The sequence below is a fragment of the Bombus impatiens genome, unplaced genomic scaffold (genome assembly GCF_000188095.3).
Source record: "Bombus impatiens unplaced genomic scaffold, BIMP_2.2 scf_0637, whole genome shotgun sequence".
Taxonomy (NCBI): Eukaryota; Metazoa; Arthropoda; class Insecta; order Hymenoptera; family Apidae; genus Bombus; species Bombus impatiens.
The window spans coordinates 134,237-159,264 of record NT_177056.1 but is presented as its reverse complement, the minus strand read 5'-3'; the positions used below and the strand labels follow the sequence as shown (position 1 = coordinate 159,264).

General features: G+C 34.8%; 1 protein-coding gene across 1 annotated transcript; it reads left to right on the top strand.

Annotated features, from left to right (window-relative positions):
• Window positions 1–6: 6 nt before the first annotated feature.
• Window positions 7–23,087, top strand: LOC100742795 (guanine nucleotide-binding protein G(o) subunit alpha). The gene is made up of 8 exons (XM_003491778.3): window positions 7–289; window positions 5,935–5,977; window positions 6,766–6,907; window positions 9,017–9,177; window positions 13,812–13,940; window positions 15,423–15,552; window positions 16,644–16,797; window positions 18,064–23,087. Exons 1-8 carry the CDS (start codon window positions 172–174, stop codon window positions 18,249–18,251), a joined length of 1,065 nt encoding a protein of 354 aa, XP_003491826.1. The 5' UTR covers window positions 7–171; the 3' UTR covers window positions 18,252–23,087.
• Window positions 23,088–25,028: the final 1,941 nt, after the last annotated feature.

Sequence of the window (25,028 nt, the reverse complement as noted above, 5' to 3'; positions counted from 1 at the left end):
GAGGCGACCGTGGAAGAAGCTACGACTCCTGCGACGTGAGTCGCGAGCCGTGCTGGTTGGGCGGTGGTGGTGGTGGTGGTGGCCACGAAGAGGGTAGAGTAACGGTTTCCTAGCCGCCGAGGGAAAGGTAGAGGCTTGGTGGTGGCGTTTGTGAAGGCAACCTGTGGCAAGATGGGCTGCGCCATGTCCGCTGAAGAGCGGGCCGCACTGGCCCGTAGCAAGCAGATCGAGAAGAATCTGAAGGAGGATGGTATCCAGGCTGCTAAGGATATCAAGCTGCTACTGCTTGGTGAGTTTATTTGCATATGTACAGACGGCATTTATATTTTTAGGTAGCAATGATATAGATAGAGGAACTCGAGGTAAGACGATGGATGGTAATGGTCTCGAGTATATGTACATTATACGAGGCGTATTCGGGACGGTTCCCGAATTCTAATCGGCTATTACAGAAAAGCAGAAATTTGTTTCCAAAACCTTAAACTACTACTCTTAAACTACTACTTAAAAAGTGATAAAAGTTTTCATCATTGTAGATAACGTTTGTCATAACGGGACACCTGTATCTCTATCCTCGCTTCGTATTGTTATTTATTTATTTACCATACCTAGCCCCCCCCCCTTTCAAGTTTGGTCGGACTTTCCGATTTGCCGGTGTCGCCTAAAATGACACCCGGCGTCGATGTAACTCGAGCAACTTCACACGTTTTCAGACACAATTTCGTGGGGCAGGAACCGTAAAATTTGTGAAACACGAATGAAAAGTGTCAGAGTTGCATCACACCGGTTGGAATTTCCACAGATATGCACCCGTTGGCTACCACCTTAACCGGGGTCCTGGCTACACGTTCAAGCGCCATCGTTCTCTATGAAGCGCGGGTAGAAAAATCGGTACCCTGTTAGTCCCAGCAAGGGTAAAAGAAAAAGAGGGAAGGGAAATAAATTTCTGCTGTTCTTTAATAGCCAAATGAAACTTACTTTCCGGATACGCCCCGTATCCATACATCGCGAGTAGGTTCGAACATTTTAATACTTAATAAGTACAGTAGAATCTCGATTGGCCGAGTAATTGCAGAAAGACCCGACGATCCGATATTTCGGACAATCGAATGACAAAATTTGTGCTTGTAAAATATCTAAAGTAATCAGAATTGGTATAGGGTTCTGTACATTATAAATAAAGAAAAGTTAAATGCATGTATAAGTAGGATGTCGAGACTCGATGTTTAAATTAAATTATACCGAGCCTAAATTAATCACGGTATAAATAACGAATATAGATCCACTAAAGAGACAGGTGTTCGTTATGTGATCACCGACTGGCCATTCGTAGCTGTTTAAAGAACACCTTTCTAATTACGATATAACCGTTAAGAAACATAATAAATTTAGTCTTTTTCACGAACTGCGTTTTTCTTAACCGAGCGAGCGTGTGATCAAAAGATGCAAACGTAACTGACAGTTGCTACGAAAAGTTATATTTGGCACGTGGTTAGATTTGTTGTAGCATTTATGCATTAAACGCGTTCAAACAATTGTCCCAATTAATAAAATTGAGCGAATTCGTCTCCGGATTACTTGTTCTGGGCCCGGATTAAACAAAATCTTTGTTAAATGTAATTACGTATTTTTAATGGGGGCAACGTGTCTATTCGAACGTTAAATATAAAAGTTTCAAACGCTATAAAATTGAATAGATTTGCCAAAGCTTCTTTAATCTGAACATTTTGTACGATCTTCGTATAATAATATAATTAATAATTTTCTTAAATAGTATCCAAGCATATCTTTAAAAACCTTCATCTTCTTAATTTATATTACTATAATAATGATTTAATACGTCGAATAGGAAACGCTGAACGATATAATTAATCGATTACTTAATCCGCGAGTGTTGCGAGAAATTTCGTTCGATTCGAAGGAATTTCAGCAGAGAGCCCTGCGATTCGAGTATCTCCGTTAATTGGTTGGCTGTTCTCGTAAATTCAGTTTCTGCCCGGCTTTGTCGTTTGTTTTTAACGACTGGTCTGGATAACGTGACTCGAAATTAACGAACCAGATGATAATTGGTGTGCAATTATTATCGCGGACGTGCTCTTGCAAAATGTCTGATTCCGATACAATCGCGTTACTTTCGCGCCAACGAGGAATTAATTTCCTGGAAAATAGGGCTTTTATCTAATTTCTATTTGTTTATTTGTATACTTTTCTCTGTGAAAAGTGACAAATGCTTTGTGAAAATCGGAGAAATCGCCAACGTTAATTTATACTCTACGATCGTTTCGCGTTCGGCGTTATTCATTTACGAAAGAATTAATTCCTTGAAATGTAAGATTTTTATTTATGTCTCTTTCTTCGCAAGAGTTGTTAAAATTAATTGGCTATTCTATAAATTATCTTATTCGCGGTATTATCGATTAGTCGAGATATTAATTGCATAAGAAATGGAATTTCGTCTATTTTGATAAAAAATGGAAGCGCCAACTTAAACGTAAACCAAGATAGTGAGAAAATAATGATCACGAGAGAGAGAGAGAGAGAGAGAGAGAGAGAGAGAGAGAGAGAGAGAGAGAGAGAGAGAGAGAGAGAGAGAGAGAGAGAGAGAGAGAGAGAGAGAGAGAGAGAGAGAGAGAGAGAGAGAGAGAGAGAGAGAGAGAGAGAGAGAGAGAGAGAGAGAGAGAGAGAGAGAGAGAGAGAGAGAGAGAGAGAGAGAGAGAGAGAGAGAGAGAGAGAGAGAGAGAGAGAGAGAGAGAGAGAGAGAGAGAGAGAGAGAGAGAGAGAGAGAGAGAGAGAGAGAGAGAGAGAGAGAGAGAGAGAGAGAGAGAGAGAGAGAGAGAGAGAGAGAGAGAGAGAGAGAGAGAGAGAGAGAGAGAGAGAGAGAGAGAGAGAGAGAGAGAGAGAGAGAGAGAGAGAGAGAGAGAGAGAGAGAGAAATGAGAAGAAAGAAATGAATTTGGGAGAAAAAAGTGCCGGCTTTCCGGTTGTTTCACGCGTGTTATTAATCGACAGACAGAAATTAAACTCGCGTTCGAATTAGCGAATGATATATGTAGACGGAGTAGAGAGACTGGGAGTAGAGAGAGCGACCGTGTGCGTTTCCTGCAGCATAAATGGGATGAAAATACTCGTGGAAGACGCAAGCAAAAGGAATGACGTCATTGGTAACACCAATAAACAGGACCCAGATTTCCCTCGGATAATCTCGGGTTTGAATACCAAGCAGAAAATCAGGAATTCTTTGTTTCTGCCTCGATCGATCGAATTGTGAGAATTTTCGTAAATCGATCCTCACCCGATGCTTCAACATCTGCGCGTTAACTCGCGTTAACTCGTTTGGTTACTATAAAATTACTAAATTACTATTACTATAAAATACTTTTATTACATTTACGTTTTATATTTGCTACATAAATATAGCTATTGCAACTAAAAGGAATATTTCTATTAGATATCGATACATCTACAACACGAAGTAACGAAGATTGGCCATTTAGTTAAGTTAAATAAGTTGTGTTTAGCGTTTGAATGAAATTTATATCGAAATTAAGAAATTAAGAAATAATAACTCTAATAGAAATGAAAACTCTATATAGGAAATATGGATTATCAGGAATTTCGAAAATAACGGAGTAACGAGTATAACATTTACTATAAAAAGTAGCTTGATGGAGCAGGTTTAATAAATCTGTTATATCTCCAAGCTCTTTATCGCTCAAATGTCGTATTAAAAAGAAGAATGAAATGAAAATGACGATTAAAATCGTGATCGCAAAGACTCGATCGGATCTAGAAATAAGTCAATTGCCGAATTAACTACCTAGCTTTTAGCGATGTAAAATTAGATTTGTATAGACCGATTCTCTGTATTTTTAGCGTATTGTATTCCAGAATCTTTCTTCGTACATTTGAACGAGACTGGTATAATACTTAAATCTGAGAAGTTGTTCAATTATCTACTTTGATTCTCATCGCAAAAAATTATTGCCACTAAAAATCTTTCAACGTTCCTCTTCTATAACGAAATTCTTCTCCATTTTAACAGAAGCTTGTAATTAAATTTTCAAAAATACAAATTTGCCTGAAGGTCCATAGTCTAATTGTGGCTTTTATATATACGTGTGCATATGTGTGTGTGCATATATTCAGAAAAATATAACTCACGTATTTAAAAAAATTTGGAACATCGCTAAAGTGAAAAAAGAGAAGCGTTATCGGAGAATAAGGATATGTGCAGATAATTTTCGTAGTATTACGAATTGTAAATTGGAAAATAAGTTTTCAGTTTGTTAAATACGTGTCTCTATCGTCGTGAGGAATACGAACGACAGTACGTACGATCATTGTTTCCAATGACTGTAGCACACGAACGATAATTTATTGGCGTTCGTATTACACTGTGCGTCGATCACGATGTTGCCTAGAATCGTAAAATTCGTATCGTTCGTGATAACATACGTAACAACAAATAGAGTGAAAGCAAAACGAGGATATCGGTAATATTAACCGGAATAGCGATAAAAGCGATAGGGTATAAATAATGGCGCCGTTTACGATAATTGCGTTTTCTGAATTTATTAAGTATCGCTCAGGATGCGCGCGCGAGCGTGTCTGTGTGTGTGTGTGTGTGTGTGTGTGTGTGTGTGTGTGTGTGTGTATATGATATGTATCCGAATAATTTCACGTAAATTTTCTTTTACAAGTTATTGTTTTCTCATATACAACTTTCATCTCTCTTAGCTTTCTCGCTACTTTATCAAGTCACCCTCGTAAAAGATGCTAAGCGTTCGAAGGCTTAACGAATGTGAGAGTTCTCGTGTGAGAATAAAACCATTTGAGTAAACGATCGTTTAATTAGTTTGAGTAGTACATACGCGTTATGACAAGTGTGACACAGTGATAGTTTCGAGTATAACCGGACTTGAGTGAATCAACTTGATGAGTTCGTGGCATCAATTTGATGACGCAATTGGTTTTATCGTCAAAAGTACGATTTTTAGGGATTCTTTTTTCATATAATAGTTGGAAATTCCTCCTCTAATTTAGTATCGTTACGTTATCGATATAACGATAACGTAGTGGATCAAACAATTCTCTAGTTGGATTCCACTTTTTTCTTTTTTGGAAATCATATTTATAGAAACGTGAATTTGCATAAATACCTGTATCCTAATTCTGAGAACAGAACAAGAATTCGAAAGTTGATAAATTCACGATAGTTAAGCTTCGACATCCCGAAGATGTCGTCAGAGTTGTTTACGATGTTGAGACATGTCGTTTCGCTGTGTGCCAGATTCGAGCAAAGTAGAATCCGACCGGTTCCAGACGATCGACAGAAGTAGCGTACGTAGTAGACTGAACGGGTTCCAGATGAAAGAGCTTTTTAAAAGAGGGGGAGAGACTCGCCACCCATAAGCAGGAAAACAAGTTCCGCTGCCACAGTGCGCCACGTCATTTCCGGGCCGCAGCTTCCGCCCGTGCGCACTTCTTTCCCTGTACATAAATATTATGACACTTGTGGGCAAAATGAGATAAGCCTGAAAATTTAGTAGGAAATTATGGCCAATTCTTTAAACGTTATCCTACCATCTCATTTTGAGACATCGGGCTATTAGTTTTTCCTACAAATCGTGTTCTTTGATTTTTTATTTTTTCAACAGTTTCTTTTTCATTTTCGTCTCCACAGTTTTACAGTATTATACAGGCATAGATAAATCGACTCTTACGTTGCCTCGGTAGAAATTTCAGTTTCGTCGTTTCTTATTATTATTTCCAATCGAACGAAACTGACAACTTTCATCGACAAAGATCTACTAATATAATAGATAAAGATTAAACGAATGAAATGAAATGAAACGACCTATGAATCACCTACTATCCAGTGACGTTGGCCAATTATATTTTTCTGCGTTTCTTACCGATTCTTTTCAATTTTCAGGTGCCGGAGAATCTGGGAAAAGTACCATCGTTAAACAAATGAAGTAAGCAGCTAACAAATTTTTTAATATGTTTATGCAAACTCGTATCTTTACGAACGAAATTAAAAAAACTGCAATCTAAATGGAGATTTAAAATTTCGTTTACGCGTAAAACTTGACGATCATTGGTTCGTTTGGGTCCCTCCGTCGTACTTTAATTACAAAATCACATGTAAATCGAGTCGCGTTAACTTTTTGTACACGCATACTTGTACATACACATACATACAAAATATGTGTGTAAATTATTATATCGAATCTTCTGCAGAATAAAAAGAGTTTCATTAACGCTATAACAAATCGGTTGTTCACCTCGAAAAATCCGTCATTTCAGCGTTGAAAGACCAGCGACTGGTAGAACGTGTTTGAAATCTTGTTTTGCAGTCAATGGACCCATTCATGGTGTCCCATGAACAAAGGCATGCGTGTTCAACTGCGGAGAACGTTTCTGGATTACTAATTTACCGGCGACTTACTAATACAAAAATGCCTAAAAGTGTTCAAGGAGAAATAATTATTATGAAATTCTAATGTAGGGATGAAGTTAGCTTCGACTTTCAACTATCTTTACTAAGTAGAGTTTACTAAAACGAACAACGTTTCGATATAACAATTTCAGTAGAGAAATCTAAAAATAAATAATACGTAGAGTACAACTTGATAATAATTTTTCTCTAAACTATCTATATTATCGTAGAAATCCGAATAAAATTAATTGCCTGTCACCATGAATATATGGATGACTTATGCCGAATTGGCCTTAACAAGATGCCCGTCATTTATTTTCCCAGAATTATCCATGAAAGCGGATTTACACCGGAAGACTTCAAGCAGTACAGGCCCGTAGTATACAGCAACACGATACAATCTCTAGTCGCTATTCTCAGAGCGATGCCGAATTTGGACATCAACTTTTCGACCAATGAACGGGAGGTAAGTTGAACCGATACTTACGGTGATCGGGTTCTCTTTATCTCTCTGCTGTATTCTCTGGATCGTTCTCGACCGAATAGTACTCTTAGACGATTTCTTAAGCGTCAGCTAACTATAAAGCAATGGTTACCGACACCCGTCATGGTCAAGATTTTTTTTTTTCCAACATTAAAACACCTTGTTTTCGTTGAAATGAAAACAAGATGGAAAGATTCTAGAAGCAGGGCCGAAGCAGCACACAATTCAGACGCAAACGCGAGGACACTCGCAGACTCGTGTCTCCAGCAAATACTCTTTCGAAAGGAGACACGAAAAATTGAGTTAAGGCGATCGGTTTGTTAGACGAGTGACATAATTGGGAAGAGGAAATCGGATTTGCAATACATATATAGACTTGCAGTATATATATATATATACATATATAGACATATATATACACGATTAAATAAAAACCGAATCAAGGATTAATGGATAAGCTTCGTAATTTCTTCTGAAATAGAAGTAGATAAGAAAAGGCAAAAATCTGCAAAGTTACGAAATAGACGGAGTTCCGTTAGGAAAAGCGAAAGGCGGAAGTAGGCGGCGGAAGCGGTAGAAATTAAAGGGTAAAGGTTAGCGGTCTGCCGGGAAGTCAAAAATTATCGATAGCCCGAGCACTTAAACGATCGATGCGCATCTCGAGCCTGGTTCTGAAGCACCCTCCTCGGCATATTTACCGATCGTGCAGCATCGCGGCTGCGTCGTTTACCTTAGAGCCAATAAACGAGCCCCTGCCTCGAAAACAACGAGCACGATGGGTTGCCTCGAGTGCCGATTGATCCGGCTCCTCGAACCCAGTGTTTCTCAATCTCATCTCTCTTCGGTAGGCTTCCCCTTTTTTTGTTTATTAATAATATTTTTCTTATTAGGCAATATGAGCTGATTGTTCCCTCCCTCCACGCCCAATACCATTTCGTACCATTTTTATACTTTCGCTTTATACTTAAGCTTCATGCAAGCTTTTGTAGTATTTCCGGTAGCTTGGAATGGCTTTGGTCAGATTCGTTCCGTAGTTATCACGACGCGCTTCAAGTATCATTGCGAACCAGTGTTTTCTTCCAGTGGTTTTAATAAAACAAAATGCTTTTCTCTCGTTAGATATGAACATGCTGCCGAAGCTCTCCTCGTACTCGTTAAATATTGCTAAAGTTTGATCGCGTGTGACAATACAGACTCTTTTCTTTTCTTTTTACACGTCAAACCAAATCATTTCTTTCAAATTTATTCTATTACGATCTCTTCCACCCTCTCCGCTTTTCTATCTATTAAATTACATCGTCCAAACTCGTATCAACGGTAACACCTTCTCTCACCTCTTATAATCTTTTATAATCTCTGGTATAATCGTTATTTCGAAAAGTTCTTTTTATATAATACGAAGCACCAACGTATATAATAGGTATTTCTCGTTAGATGAGAAATACATAGACAACGTTATAATTAAATAATACACTTCAGGTATAAATAAAGGAAGAAAGAAAGGGAACAAAACACAATAGAGAAACGTATGTTTCGCGGTTCTAAAATCGTTGAAGGGAAGAGCATAATAAATACTGGCACACGTATAACGAGATTTATGTACGTCGTATACACCTCCACTTGCTCGTCTTGCTACATCTTAAGTGTTTAAGTAGTGTTCACTTGTTGAACATTTGGCAAGGGCACATTCGAAAAGAGCCTAGAGTGCACATCCACTTCACCATTTTAACCTAATTTGGATAGTACTTGCGCTTTTTAATTAAGTCGTATAAGATCGGCAAATTTTTATTCTGTATTTTTTTCCCCTTTTTCTTTTCGATATGAGTAAATCGAACAACTTCTTCGTACATGTTTCTGGCATAAATTCAACTGATTTTAATTCCTTTGATAATTTCTTTGATAATTTCTTTGATAGATCGAAATTAACCCACGCGATCTTTGTAGCGTTAACAAGCAAACATCGGTTAAACAAAAGAAAAATACAAAATATTGTTTTAATATTGGAAAAATATGCTGTTATCGATGTTTATTTTACAATAACTGCTATATATGTATTCTGTAAATCGAGTTAACTTGAAAATTGCTTATCAGCCGGACGCGAAAATGGTGTTCGACGTGATCCAAAGAATGGAGGACACGGAACCATTCAGCGAGGAGCTTTTGGCTGCGATGAATAGACTTTGGGCCGACACCGGGGTCCAGGAATGCTTTGGCAGGAGCAACGAGTATCAACTCAACGACTCGGCGAAATAGTGAGTAAATTTGTCACATCCACTATTTACCAATCTATAACTTTTCTAGATAAAATCTAGAGTTTGCAAAATCTTGGAGAAACAGCCCTAGCTCGAAGGTAATTCGTCAGTAACATCAGTAATGTTTCATTGAACTTTCAAAGAAATCGATCGATCATCCTCGTCTCTAAGACCTCAATACCGTTTCTACTGACAAAAAAAAAAAAAAAAACTTCAGTTATTAGATAGAAAAAGATGAAAGATGAAATTGTAAAATTGATAATAGTAGAAAAAACATAGAATAAGAAGAAAAGGAAGCAAAATATTAATTCCGAAAAAATTCACAAGCGTTGACACGTTTCTGAATCTTACGTTATTATATTTCTATATATTCGATTTTCTATAGTTTCTTGACTCGACCATCGACACGGTTTTATTATAGGGAGAATATTTACAAATAAACATAACCCAGGGAGAATCTGCCAAAGTCCTTGGTACCTCTAACGCCTAATTTGGAGTAGATCCAAATCTAATAGAAACTGAAGCTTTCACGGCTCCATTCATATTCAACAGCGAGACCTGCCAGCCACCAAGAAATTAATTACTGTTTGGCCGGAGATCAGTAATTTAACGTCATTTGTAATTCTATCGTTTCAATATACATTACACTCGTACTATTTATTCAGGAGACGATAACTTCTAATTCGAAGAAAACCAATAATTAACCGTAAAGAATATTAAAATCGAGAAATTGGAAAACGCAGAAAATGAAACATTTCCAATCAATTTACGCTATTACAAATTTAATGTTTTAGTTCGTAAAATCGAAATTCAAAAAGATTTAAATTCGTCCTTTTAAATACTCTCTCTGCGTTCTAGAAAAAACGTGTCAAAATAGAACACCTTGCTTTATTTTGCTATTTTCTTACACGAATGTTCGCACGATTACCAGTTTTCGTAGAAAATAATTTTCAAAATTTTCAAGAAGATTTATATTTTTCCGCCTATATTAAACATAAAACCCAAATCTGTGTGAAATCTTGTATTATGCAGATTTATTTTCAAACTTAAGTAAATTTACCAAACCTGTGTGCATAATAATATTTTAATTCTAAAAGCTGATGTGACACGTCACTGAAAAATATTATATCCAGTTGAATATTGAACTGCCAGCACATAGAATACGCAAGCACAATGGCAATGATTCCGTGATGAAGACAATAGATGGCGATTAGGTTACATCTAATCCATCTAGAAAGCATGACACATCCTCGGAGATAGTAATCTTGATGGTAGTAACATTATCCGTCGCAAAATACGTGTCTCTATGCATTTAAAATATTGTCTTTTTATCAACAAATTGGTAAAAACTTATGATTAATGTATAACTAATTCAGTTTATGTTAGTTAGTTATTAGTTAATTATTAAAGTCGGCGCGTAAGTAATGATAGAAATTATTCGTTAGATTTTCGCGATTGAACGAGGTAGGTACTATGACGTCATATGGCAAATTGTTTAATGACCAGTCTCTGTTAGCAACCTGTTGTGTCCTGATTATAGTGTGCGTAGCAACAAGCATCGAACAGAAGGGTCACGATTTATTGCATTACTCCTCTGCGGATATTTTCGTATGTTTTCTAATGCATATAGACATAAAAGTACTATTTTCTTCTGTTAGTTATCAACATTCATTAGAAATATTAAATTACGTTACATAAAAATGGAAAGATAAAAATTGTTTTAAATAAAATAAATTAAATAACAAATAAAAGAGATTATAACGTTCTCTAAGGTTAGAAGAAAATTATTATCTGATAATTTGATGTGTTAATCTCAGTTTGAAATTCGAATTTAGATTTTACAAGATACGAAGTAGATAGATTCAGACATAACTACAACTACATATCGGGTGGGACTAAATTTACTATTTACTTGACTTATAACTTAAAACGAAATAATTGCTTGGAAAAAAACAGTAAAGCATGTAAAATGAAATTTTTTAATATCTTCTCTTTTCTTTTTTTATTATAAAAAAAAAAGCTTAAAATCCTCTTGGAATATTTTTATTATTTATATTGCGCCATTTTTCATAAATAAGGTTCTGTGAACAGTACATCATAAGATCCTCGATATTGAAAATATAAAAATTTTCTAAATTCGCACTATTAATACACTAACAAAACTACGTGCCCCTAAATATACAGAGAAAGAGTTTATACAAACAAATCTGTATAGTTTACAATATCCTAAATCATATTCTCCCAGGAAAGTAAATTTTTCCAAAACAAATTGTCAATACCCTGGTACGCGTAATCTTTCTTTTGAATCTCCAGAAATGTCCCTATATGTAACGTTAATTTCAATTCAGACAATTGTACTCGAATCGAAGAGAGAGAAAGAAAGAGAGAAATAAAACTCCAAATTGCTCCAAAAGTCCGAACGTTCTGAAACGTAAGTAGATCTAACCTAAAAGCTTAATTCAAGTTTTACCGATCGTAAACCACCGGTGGACACAGCACTCGAGACGAACCTAATTTCGCCAGGCAATGTAGGCAATAAAAAATAGAAAAAAAAATAGTGCAACTGGAGGGATCCGAGCATTCTCTTTCGTCTTTTTTCCCCTTTTTCTTTCTCTCTTATTTAGGTTCAGCGGCGTATTGATCGTCAATGACGTCACGCCACGCCCGTGTCACGTGGCCTAAAATGGCCGCCGACACCATCCCCACCACTCTTTCTTCTCTGCCTTACTATGTTCCCTCGTTTTCACCCCCCAACCCCAATTGTTTCTCTTTTCATTCTAATATCGCTGCTTCTCTTTCTGTTCTCTGTACGATCTGAGAGAGAGAGAGAGAGAGAGAGAGAGAGAGAGAGTAAAAGAGAGACACAAGGAAATATGTGTGTATAACGATACGCAAGAATGTTGAAGCACAACGGGGTGGAACGTACAACAATAGGGACAAAACATCACTCGTTGTTGGGAAATTCGTAATAATTGGACACTTAATAATTAGCAAGCAAGACGAGGAAAAAATGGGGTTAGGATAAAGCGAGAAAATCGGATGCAAGGACATGAAAATTCTGATAGGTCTCCCAGGAGGGAGATTTCATGAAACTGACAACTTTTTTATTTTGTTCTTGTTAATCTACCAGTACCCTGTTTTGGGAGAACATTTTTTTTAGAGTTTTATTATATTTTAGAATTTTCCTTAACAATAATGATTATCAAGCATAAAGTCTTGTCGTACGACTGCTTTTAACAATAATAATTAAATTAGAAAACGAATGTTATAAAGTAATCGTTATACTTTTTATTGTTTGTATCATATATTTTGAAGCGATTGTTTTATATCTCTTGACACTTTTGACTTTTCTATACATATATCGTTCGATATAAAGATTTCAATATAAGTATGAGAGCGCTAAATGTATTCGATCACCCCATATATTTTAACTACTATACCTTATGCCTTATGGTTGTAAACGCTAGTAACCGAAACGCGGGTGATCTACGATGTTTTCGAAAAGCAACTGGTGATAAAGTCACGTTACAACTCACGTATACAGGATGTCTGCAAGTGTAAATATGAGATTTCTTAGAAATGTAAGCTGTTTCTTTCTCGGTTATTGGTTATCAGCGTTTCGAGTTATTGACAACGAAAGACGATCCACGCGTGTAAATCTAACCTCAACTAGCGTATTGCATACATATTGTACATACTTACTTACTTACGATGGTTGCGATTGCGGATCTATTGTGATTATTATTACCATATATCGGATATCTTATAGATAACGATGGACTCTAATGCTGTATAATTGCCTTTTATTCTTTATATTATTCTATCATTATTATACACTACAGATATATACAGATATATTTGTCAACTTAATTATTACTCGACATTCAAATATATTAAATATTTTGTGATAAAACATTTAACATTTCAAATATTAGATATTAATATCCATTTGTGATATCATTATTAATATACTTTCAATATTCTTAACCTATTGACACTAAATATCCACATTTTATAGTAATTAATCGACACGGTAACATAAGCAGAACAAAATGACAAGGAATTATCGAACAACGCATGGTAACGTTTTGCTATTTTATATTAATAGCGTGCCATTTTTTCTGGACACCCGATATCGATCAGCCTGGCCGATATCTGTACGTGCGAGCCACGAAAACCAATATAAAAACCATGCAGCGCGATAAGATGAAAGTGCTTGTGCCTGGCTACAAGTGCATCCAACTTTGGCAATGAATGCTAAATCACAAGAAGTGGGAAAATCGATCGAACACGATCTCGGTTACGACCTGAATTTAGAACGAGGGGAATGTCATTTACTCTGTAGAAGTCTCTGGGAACACTTTACACCAGTGTGTGAAAGTGTCATTTAAAGTCGATTATATAAATATCTTAAATCTTTTAGGAATGAAAAGTTAACCAAAAATATAGTAAGAAAAAATGATAAAATACTTTTTCAGAATAATTTCCAACACTTTTTCTTATTTCCTTTTATTTCTCTTTAAATATGCGTATATAATTAAGAAAATGGTTCTCTAGATCGTTTAATCTGTGATATTTTGAAGAATTCTCTAAAAATATAACTAACGGTCCTGCGTTTTGCCTTGAAATTCCAGTTTCCTGGATGATCTAGACCGATTAGGGGCCAGGGATTATCAGCCTACGGAGCAAGATATTTTAAGGACCCGTGTTAAAACAACGGGAATAGTCGAAGTCCACTTTTCTTTCAAGAATCTTAATTTCAAGTAAGTACCCGGGTCAGATGTTTATTCGCGTAAAATGCACAAAAACGATTCCGATAATACACGTTAAACATAATAAATGTTACACATAAAATCTGCATACGTAAGAAATATTACTAACCATAGCATTATCCATATTATTGATCTTCTGCGAAACTTCATGAACTTATCGTCTATTTTTAAAGGACACATATCTTTGGACCTGACAGGTTATTCTCCTTTTCAACTATGTCATATTAAAGTGCTCTCTTATCGCCACCAGATGGCATTGAAATCGTACAATGGAGGAAAATGAACTTTTAGATAGAGTATCGTAAAGAATAGTTAATTTAACAGAAGGATATACTTGATACAATTACAATCTAATACGAAAATGAATACAATACAAAGAAACAAGGACAAGAAAGTAAAAGACTGACTCGTTTTGATCCAATTCTTACGACCAAAGGTGGATACAGGTGTAACTTTGTCAACACCACTGATATGAAAAAAATGTTATCTTTTTGGAGATTTTAGAGTGTACCGACAACAGACAGGAGATTGTTTTCTATTCCGCGATCGAATGATTATTCCTATCTTGTATGCGCATAATAATGTATACAATTTTGTTTGTTCTTATTAATGCAATGTAATACATGATGTACACAAATTTTAGATACGAAATATCTACATATTTACTAGTAATTTAATGCTTTTAATCGTAAATTAATTATAAATAGCGGTACACTGTAGTAATATAATTTTTAGATAAAAATATTTGGAGATTCTGGCATGGTAACAACATTAAAAATCAAGGAACATATTATTAACATTGATATTATGAATATTGTTAACATTGATCTCAGTGGTTAAAAAAAGTGCCTCAGTGAGTAAAGAGGCAGGAGAGGGGTAGGCTAAAGGGAGAGAGCAATGACTTATGAATGATTGAGCATGAATCATTGGGATGACAATTTAAGAAACTGAGCACATGCATTCCTTCTTTCAATTAATGTCACTTTAAGAAATGTTTCTTTGTAGATATATTTCACACTTATTTATATCTATTTACATAGGTGCATAATTTACATTTGCATTTAGCTTTCTTAATAGTATACTAACATTATTTATATATAATTATGTATTTATATAGAGATATAATTTACATTTACACAAATATTATATAATTAAAACTGACAATTTATTTTGTGCTTCACAATTAGAAAACTGAAAATTTGTATTATCGCGTTATTTTTCTATTGTGTTTAAACACAATTGTGTGTGTGTGTGCGCGCGCGCGCACGTGCATTGATTATTCTCTTTTTAATAAAATTTAAGAGAACTACATTTAGATAAATGTAATATTGTTTTTCAATGTTATTTTCTATAAAAATGTAATAGGAGGATAGAAATATCAATAAAATCAGATTGACATATTTCAATTTGTTAATTAATTATCGAATGAATTTCTGAACCCTTGTTCATCGATATACCATTGCTTCTTTACAGATTGTTCGACGTGGGCGGCCAAAGAAGCGAACGTAAGAAATGGATCCATTGCTTCGAGGATGTTACCGCGATCATATTTTGCGTTGCGATGTCCGAGTACGATCAAGTCCTGCACGAAGACGAAACGACGGTAAGTATTCGCACTTTTTTTAACTAGTTTAATTATATATTAATGTGATACGAGATCATAGCGTATACACAAAAGGACAGGTGATATTTCACGGTGCGATGGTGAAATTCGTAACAATAGAGTAATTGAAGAGGCCAAGGGAAACTAAACTACACTGATCTCCACTTACCATATCAAGAGTTTTGGAACTTTATAAGTGAACAAGGGATTTCTAAAACACATACAAGTTTCCAGAGTCTTTGGATTTTCAAAAAAGTCTCCTCTTCACGTTACGATAGGTGTACGATATACGATAGAAATATACATACTATATGCATCATGAACTGTAGACCCTTTCAAAGATAACATATCTAAGATATATTGTAATGTTTTATTTTCTTTTTTTCGCTAAGAAATTACTAAAGAACGATTAATATTCGTATATTTTTCATTTTTCCTCATGCTAGGTATACTTTGTATTTTCTTAATAATAACGGTAAGAAAAATTTACTTTATACTTGCACTGCATTGCAGTGAATTAGCCTGCATGAAAACTCTCGAGTTCAGGCAATGAAACTTGTGAGTTACGGGTCCATTTGGCGTCAAATCATTCCCGAAAACTTTCTCACACTTTGTTATGTCTTTGTTATGTATTTCACCAAGTGTTATGCTTTATTTGATATTTTTCTTGAAGCTGTTGAAGAATAAAGTACTTCTTACGATGAAATATATTTAACACTTAATCACTGACAGAATCGTATATGAAAAAGGTCCTCTACATATCTAAGTGCCTTTTATCTCTTTACCTGTTCTACCATATATATATGCACACGCTACTTATGAAGATGCATATGGTGAATCCTACGTGGGAAGAAAACGTGATAAACTGCAATTGTTGGAAATTAACGAGTTCTCGTGGAACGACCCCATTGATTAACCCCTCATTCTTCAATCCACTGGAATGATTTGCTATTTACATTATTTTACAAATTTCTTTCTATACCTCTATTTTTCATGCGATATTGTGTACATTTAAGATCATGTTACATTATAGTTATATATCTTTGGTCATTAATTATTATTAATGTTTGCATGTTAATTATCTGTTATAGAATCGAATGCAAGAAAGCTTGAAACTGTTCGACTCAATTTGCAATAACAAATGGTTTACTGACACCTCGATTATTCTCTTCTTGAACAAAAAGGATCTTTTCGAGGAGAAAATTCGCAAGTCTCCGCTCACCATTTGCTTCCCCGAATATGCCGGTAAGAAAATATTTTTCACATTTATATCCATAGAATTTTGTGAACGAAAAATTAAAGATTAATCTATTTCCATGTCGAATGCACGCTTTCACCATCGGTATTAAACTTTGTTTTTTTTTATTTATTGCGAAAATTACAGTTGAAAGATTTTATATCGTTCTTGTTAAGCTTTATTAATCTAGTGAATAATTTATAGAGCGCCCAGTACGTATTGCATTTCAGTAAAAAGAAATTCGTATAATTTCGAAAATTATAGCGTAATCTATTAGCGAAGATCATATGTTACATGTGGTGTAAAAATAAATGCGGCAAGTTCTCATTGTTATAAAAAGTCCGTAGTCTGTTGCTGCCCTTGGAATTCCTTCACGCCCCACAAGAGAGCTACATCCTCTTGTTTGAGGTACACTGATCTAAATACGTATCGTTCATCTTCCGAATTTTCGCTACGAGTGTGAACATTATTTTTAGGTAATAGAAGTTGAAATTGTAAAATAAATTAAATAATTTCAATTTTGATTCTCTTTTTCGCTTTCCTTTCTTCTTTTTTCATTTTTACGTAATCGCAAAGGTTGAAATATGTAAGAAATAACATAAAAGTGATCTTTCAAAGAACATTCAAAGACAAAAAGTTACAATTTTAAACGCTATCTATTCAAATATTATCGGTTTCTTTTCTTATTTATAAAAACAAAACGTTCATTAGACAGAAAAGATTCTTCCAAATCTTCCAAATTCGAAGCAAACCAATTCAAATTGAAAATATTCATTTACCGCACCCCCCTCCCCCCCCCTCCAATTTGTCTCACTGAAGAAACAAAAAATTTATATTGCAGCACATTCCTTAACCTCTCCCGTCTGAAGAAAGCAAATCTAAAACAGAACTTCCTGCCAGATGTTACCAACCTCGTTCATAAGGGTTAAACTTTCAATTTTTTAAAGAAATTCCTGAAACAGCCACTAAGAAAACAAACGTAATCGAAAACAACCAAATGTAATCTCTTCCCGTTTTTTTTTTCTTCTCTAATTTTTTCTCTAATTTTTTATGTTAATCGATCGATGTTAATTGATCGAATAAAGGGCGTATAACAAAATTTCGGAAAATTTGTCGCATAAAATTAAGAAATCACGCATGCCAAGAATGATTGTTTCTTATTTCCTGAAACTTAAAAAGCTTTGTAACGATAGGGAAATAGAATAGAATAGGAAAGAATGGCCTACGCCAGTAGGTTAAATGAATAATAAGGAAACGTGTCTGTCTGATCGCAGGGGCGCAAGAGTACGGTGAAGCAGCCGCGTACATCCAGGCGCAATTCGAGGCGAGAAACAAGTCAACCACTAAGGAGATCTACTGCCACATGACTTGCGCTACTGATACCGACAACATTCAATTCGTGTTCGACGCAGTCACAGACGTCATTATCGCCAATAATCTCCGTGGCTGCGGTCTCTATTAGGATAAATATTGCCGTCGTGGAGCCGATCGACCGACACACACTCACACTCACATGCATAAACACGACAGACATGTATTGCGAGAACGGGGGAGCGCGTGAGAATGAGAGACTGCGAGATTGTCAGGTTGCGAGATTGCGAGAGAAAGATCGCGTGACAGAGGGGGAGAGAACGGCTGAAAGAACGGGAACGAGAAAAAGAGATACACCTATGTACCACCGCTACTACTACCGACCACCTGCGGATACCTTCTCGACTTTTTTTATCAGACACCTCTTTGTGCCAGCTCTTTCAACCTTTCTCCTTATCATACTGAGTGATTCGAATGCAGTTGCACAATGTTTACGCAACGCTATGCATTATGTGCTGCTAAAGTGCTGCTATGTAAGTAGGTTCACTTGTACAATTCCTGAATTCTCTTGCATAATAATTTAGTAATTACTATATTATTAGCGAACCGATAATTCACCAGTTATAGGGTTCTCTTCTATCATTTTTCATTGAACGGAATGATCAAATAACTTATGATTTGCGAAATCTTGTATATTTCATCAACAAATTTCTTACCATGAAGGATATGAAAGGATAATCTGTAACTTTTGAATTGTAAAGTTTCACTAATAGTATTAGTTCAATTGTCCATGGTGATTGAATTAAGAGCACGTGAAATTTTCAACGGTTCTCATTGTTACCGAGAAGTGTTAGCGAAATCTTTTATGGGAAAGTTCAAGGCAAATGAAGGACGTCATTCTAATTCAATAAACAGGGATTGTAGAAGTTAGGAACTTCTCCCTGAGAAAGATTTGTCAGATTACTGACTGATATTATAAAAATAATATCTGTTGTGGAGTGTTGTTAGTAAATCGCTTCTTCCAATTGTCTTTTGAGGCGAGCAGAGAATCGTGTAAGGACTTTTAATATCGGCAGCATCAAGAATGTTTCTCTACTAGAGAAATTCATCTTATGATTTGAATTTTATGTCTGGAAGAGAATAGAGAATAGCTTTCGGCTAATCAATCCTTCGAGCTAAATACATCTGGATTGAAATTGCAGTTATTTGCTATTCTGCTTTTAAGTACTGAATCCAATCTTAAAATGAATTTCTCAATAAAGAAACGTTCTTTTCTATATCATAATCAGATTTGATTGCTGTATTAATTGCAACAGAGGACTTAACATTGCCTTTACTCATTGGTCATTTTGTATTTTAAACCGATTGTGACTGAGTCAGTCTATTAACGTTGGACAATCTATTAAACCAATACCGAGTACTGTGATCGATCTTTTTGTTAACTGCCAGAACTGGTGAATTTGTCATATATAAGAATCTATTTTTGCGTCGATATTTGAAACTAAAAAATTATATACAAATGAGTGAATTTCATATTTTAAACTTTGTTAAGCTTCAAAAGCTTGTATAATATTACTTGTTTACTTAAAAAAAATTATATGGGTCAAAGGGTCAATAGTTAAGTCCTTCGTAATCAAAAATATGGAATTAAGGGATATGTTGAAAGAGGGCGCACAATGATCAATCCAGATTTTTCATACATTTCGCGGTAAATCGCACAAAGACCAATCACGAAGCACACTCGAATCTCGAGATCCTTCATCTGATTTTATTGTAAATTAGGGAAAGAAGAATATAGTTATCTGTTCAGGTAGAAAATTAAGCTGAACAACAATTTTTTAACATAGCAAATGATCCTAGTTGATAGTTTAACTTAAAAATTTTTTTGGTAAAAGAAATAATTTCTTTAAAAATTGTTCATTTGACAAACACTTTAATTTTCTACCTGGGAAGAAACGATTTATAAGCTAATAATACAATTTTCCTTTTTCACGAGTAGTATAATAATATTCAACTATTTTAACTTTAGTTGAATAAGCATGTTACGTTCATCGCCGATCGCACAAGTCGCGCACAAGAAACCGACGAAAAAAGTATATTTTTCTCTCGTACAAAATATTTTCTATTTTCCGTGCAAATCTACAATTCCTACATCTGTCGGATACGTATAATATTATACTATTCGGTTTTCGGTCAGTTCCTTTCGGTTAGAAAACTAAATAAAAAATGCGCTAAAATTGTGTAAAAAGCATATAAACGCCGTTGATCGAAACAAGTGAGATTTAAGCGACACCATAAAAACTCGATAGATAAGGTCAGAATAGTGCAAGATTGTCAAAGCATGCAAAAGAAAAAAAAAAAAAAGACGTGAACATCTCGATGCGTAGATATTTAATTAAAATTCGAATTCCGATTCGTCAAACATTTTTTGGCAACGATTCGAGCAAGATTCGTAACGCTATGGACAAATGGCGCACCGTGCATGAGAAAGAATTCTTCACTGTTTTTCCCTTAAATTGAATCAACAGTTTCGTTTCGTTCCATTGTCACGCACATTTACGCGACTGTACGCACACGATCGCACAATTTCACGCAACGACGCAATCACACACACGTACACACGTTACACGTATATACAGGGTATTCAGAAATAGGTGGCCGAACTGTGGTATAGTGTAGAATACGATACCAAAGTTTGGCCACTTATTTCTGAAACATTCTGCATAGGACATACGTTGAGGTGTTTACATTTGCGAAAAGTGTAAGAGGTTCCACTCAACGAAGCTAGGATCCTTGAATTTCAGAATTTTCTTCGTACGATTTAGTTACCTTCTTACGCAATTACGTTTTACGTTTCTTGATTAGGTCAAGTGTGTTTAAGGAGCTTTCAATTATTCGATGAAATCTTAATTTCGTATTAAGTGATAGTAGTGTTTTCGGATCGACAGAAGCCGTGTCTTTACACTTCTTTTTTCATCGAAGCAGTCCTTACTGACTTTAAAACGAATATCAGTGCAGACCGAAACATTCCACGTACAGTCAAACGCAGTTCCCCGTTTTCTATTTTTCCTTGGTTCGTATTTAATCATCGCACAATGTACCAATTTTCGTTTTTTTTTTCTTTTTTTTATAATCTTTCTATTTGAACGACTTTTTATTTTTGTTTCTTTTCTTTTCTTTGGAAAGGATTTCACTCTCTTTTCCAGAATTGCAATTGCGATTGAAATGTGGAGCTGTGGCAGAATTTTTGGGAATTTTTGTAGAAATCTTTTTACCAAAGATATTTGTTTAAAACTTTTATATAAAAAAAATATCATATTCTAAATTTATAATTAATGTTTGTTGGGATTTTTTAAAATTTATTTAAAATAGTTGCAATTGCAATTCATCGCTGTTCAATTGTAATATAAATTAAAATATCGAGAAGTGTTTGACCAAAAAGAACCAAAGAATCGAGTAGAACAATAATTACAAATGTAAAGAAAAAAGAAAGGGAAGAAGGAAGAAAGAAAAAATATTCTCAAAATTAATCTGAATTATGTAGGCCAAGGCCAAGAGAAATTTCACTATTTTTTCTTTCGGCGATTAGTATCAAAAGAAAGAACACCTTTCTTCTACGTTTCGATTTTGATTTTTCCTAATCTTTCTTTTTTTCTCTTTTTGTTTTTATACGTCGATTTTTGCGAATTATTTTTATATCGTTAGTTGGATCTAGAGGATAAAAACAAGATTTAAAAAAAAAATAGTATTACTGTCACCGCCGTTGCCATATTACTGTAAAAGTTAATATATAAATTTTAGGGCTATCGATTATAATTAATTAAGTATTCCTATATGTAGTAGCCATAATTATGTATAAATAAGTACGCATATAGAACTTCTAGTCAAATAGAGAACGTACTAGCTCGTACAAAAAGAAAATGTGTAACGATCGGGGAAGTGATTGCTTTGATTTATTTCTTTCGCAGCGAGGATTTTTATTACTCTTAACTATTATTATTAATTTTCAGTTCGTTTCAATATCTGTAATCGATAATAAATTGACAGGAAGATGTAGCTTTTATATTTATACTTACACTATCGGTTAGAATATTTGAGGCGCCAAATTTAAACTACTGATTAACGATTTGATTGATTTAAAAGAGAAAAGAAAAGTTTAAGTTTCAACCGACAAAGAAGAAGCAACCAGTGAAATGAAAATAAAGGATAACGATAGATTGTAAATCGAGATAATTGTAATACGTAACGGATGTGCAATTTCGAATTTAGAAATTGTAATTCAGTTATTATTATAACCGCCTAGGATAAATGCAATGAATTAAACTGTGTATAGCAGTGATCGCCTTGATATTCTTCATTCTTGTTGGTTTTTCCCCGATCAGGCTCGCCAGTAGCAGTCGAAGCTGCTAGTGAAATTTCCCTATATTTCTCGAGGGTTGCTTCTGAATTCGAAGAAATGGGAAGAGTCACACTCATGAATATTTCTACATTAAAATTTCTGTATTTATCGTTTTCATTTAAATTACTTATATTTTTTTTCACTTATTTCGTTCGTTTATTTCAATTTTCTTTTTATTCGCTTACCAGCGTGAAATTCAGGGATTTTTAAGGAAAAACCACGAAAACCTTTCGATTTTTGCACGACGACATATTTCTCGCCTTCGGACGCTTTTTTATGCCATAAGCTATAAATTGTTATTGTTTTGTAATAAGCACACACTCTCATCCGGCTAATTATTGAACTATGGCAAGTCGCGATTTTTCAATCTACAACTTTTTTACCAGCTCAATCAGTTAACTTAACAGCTACCGATATATCTTCAACAAAAGAAATTTCAAACTTTGAATTTGCATTTGAAAGATAACGAAGGAACAAGAAATTACTAGATTGTGGATCGAGAAATCGTTATCGTTGCTCCTAATTATCGAGAAGCAGCAGTTCACGGTTTGTAAGTTCCAACGAGAATTAGAAACCGAAAAAAAAAAAGAAAAAATAGAATAGAATAAAAAGCTACAAAAAAATACGAAAGGAGTTTTAGTAAACGGGATAACAACGTACGAATTATAAATTGCGAGACGAATACTAACGAAGTAAAAAAACAATAAAAATCATCGCGAGATAAGAAGAAAACGTTCTTTATAGACGAACTAACCAAGAAAAAGTTAACAAACGAGAATAATATTTCTCACGAGGGCAAAAATAAAACTCTTATTACGAAAAATATCGAGTACGAAACGAGTGATGTGTGGGCGAAAGAGGGAGGAAGGAACAAAAATGGGTCACGAGATGATTAGAAAACGAAGGAGGTAAAAATTTTGGTAGGAGAACGAAGAATGAAAACGGTATCGCGGTATATGTAGAAATAAACGTATTTGGATCGATAAAATATTACTATCGATCTTTCGAAATGCGAAGGATATGCACGCAATATGAAAATAAAGAAAGAAGAGAAAGAAAATAATTGACAACCTTAGTGTGCAACAAAATTAACTGTAATTCAGTATTTGAACGTGTCGTCAGGATTCCTGGGTGGGGGTAGATGGCCACGTGGTGGGGATAGATGGATGAGCGAGACAAGTACGGGAGTAACCAACACTAGTGTTATTATTGTAATTGTAACGATTAATGGTAACGTTCATAATCTTATCGAGTAAACGCTAAATGATAATAAGATGACGTGGATGGAATAAAAACATAAAAATAAATACAAAAAAATAAATAATGAAACATTGCGGGAGGAGTACTATCATTCTCATGATCGTGAAATGATTAAAAAATAATGCGCGAAACGGAAAAAAGACCGTTTCGTAAAATCATCCGTAGACCCGACGAATCGACGCCGTTTCTTTCTTATTACTTTTACCTTTTCATTCTTTTACTGTGAAAAAGAGAACAAGAGAGAAAGAGTGTGAGGGAGAGTGAGTGAGGCACATTTCAGGCAAGGGGGACTTTTTTGGGGGAAGAGGAGGGAAAAGTTGCGAGAGGAGGATGCTCTCTCATTATACATATATAAATATATATAATTATTATGTAATAATTGTCCATACATCTTGAAATGTCGAAATAAACGAACAAAGAAAGATAAGCGGTTTTTATTGTCACATCACGCTGTTTTATATATGTATATGCAAGAATGAATAAACGGTTGAGCCAAAGGTAGCAATCATTCTTGTCGTTATAAGTGAGTACTTATATACCAGGTGTTTCGATTTCTTAATATAGCATTTCTCTTTTATCGTTGCTGTGTAATCTGTGCAGATTTTTTATAATATTTTTACGATAATGTATGATTATTAAAACCAAGCGTAAATTAATGTCTTATTTATTGATATTTTTGGTAGACGCTGGAAAGGATCAAGGATCAAACATTAAAAGCAGTATTTCTCAAATTTTTATGAAAAGAGTCATGGACAAAAGTGTAATTTTTGTTTAAATGGAAAATAGTGATGCTACAAAAAATGCTCAAAAAAATCTTTTTAATTATCGATAACCATTATCGATGACAAGAACTGTTTTGGTTATTTGGTTACTAAGTCGTTATTATTACTAAGGCGTTATTGTTATTTTTCGTTTTTCCTTTCCTTGGCTTATCGTCAGAGCATCAACGATACGCTCTGAACAACCTATTCGATCGATAATGTCGCATGCGACACGAAAATGGTATAGGGAGTCGGATCGATCAGGTGACTGGTAAAACAGCAAGACGTCGGTAGGCTAATGTCACAAATGTTACGTCTATCCTGTACCTCGTCGGTGATATAAGAAAAAAAAAGTGTTCACCGACAGCAATTCTAGTTGTTTCACGGCACAAATGCTGCATCATGTGGTCAACTGCTGACGGAAACGAAACTTAGCATATACAAAAACCTATGTACTATATCAATGTACCTATCAATGTACTATATACATCAGAATCCTTCGTACATA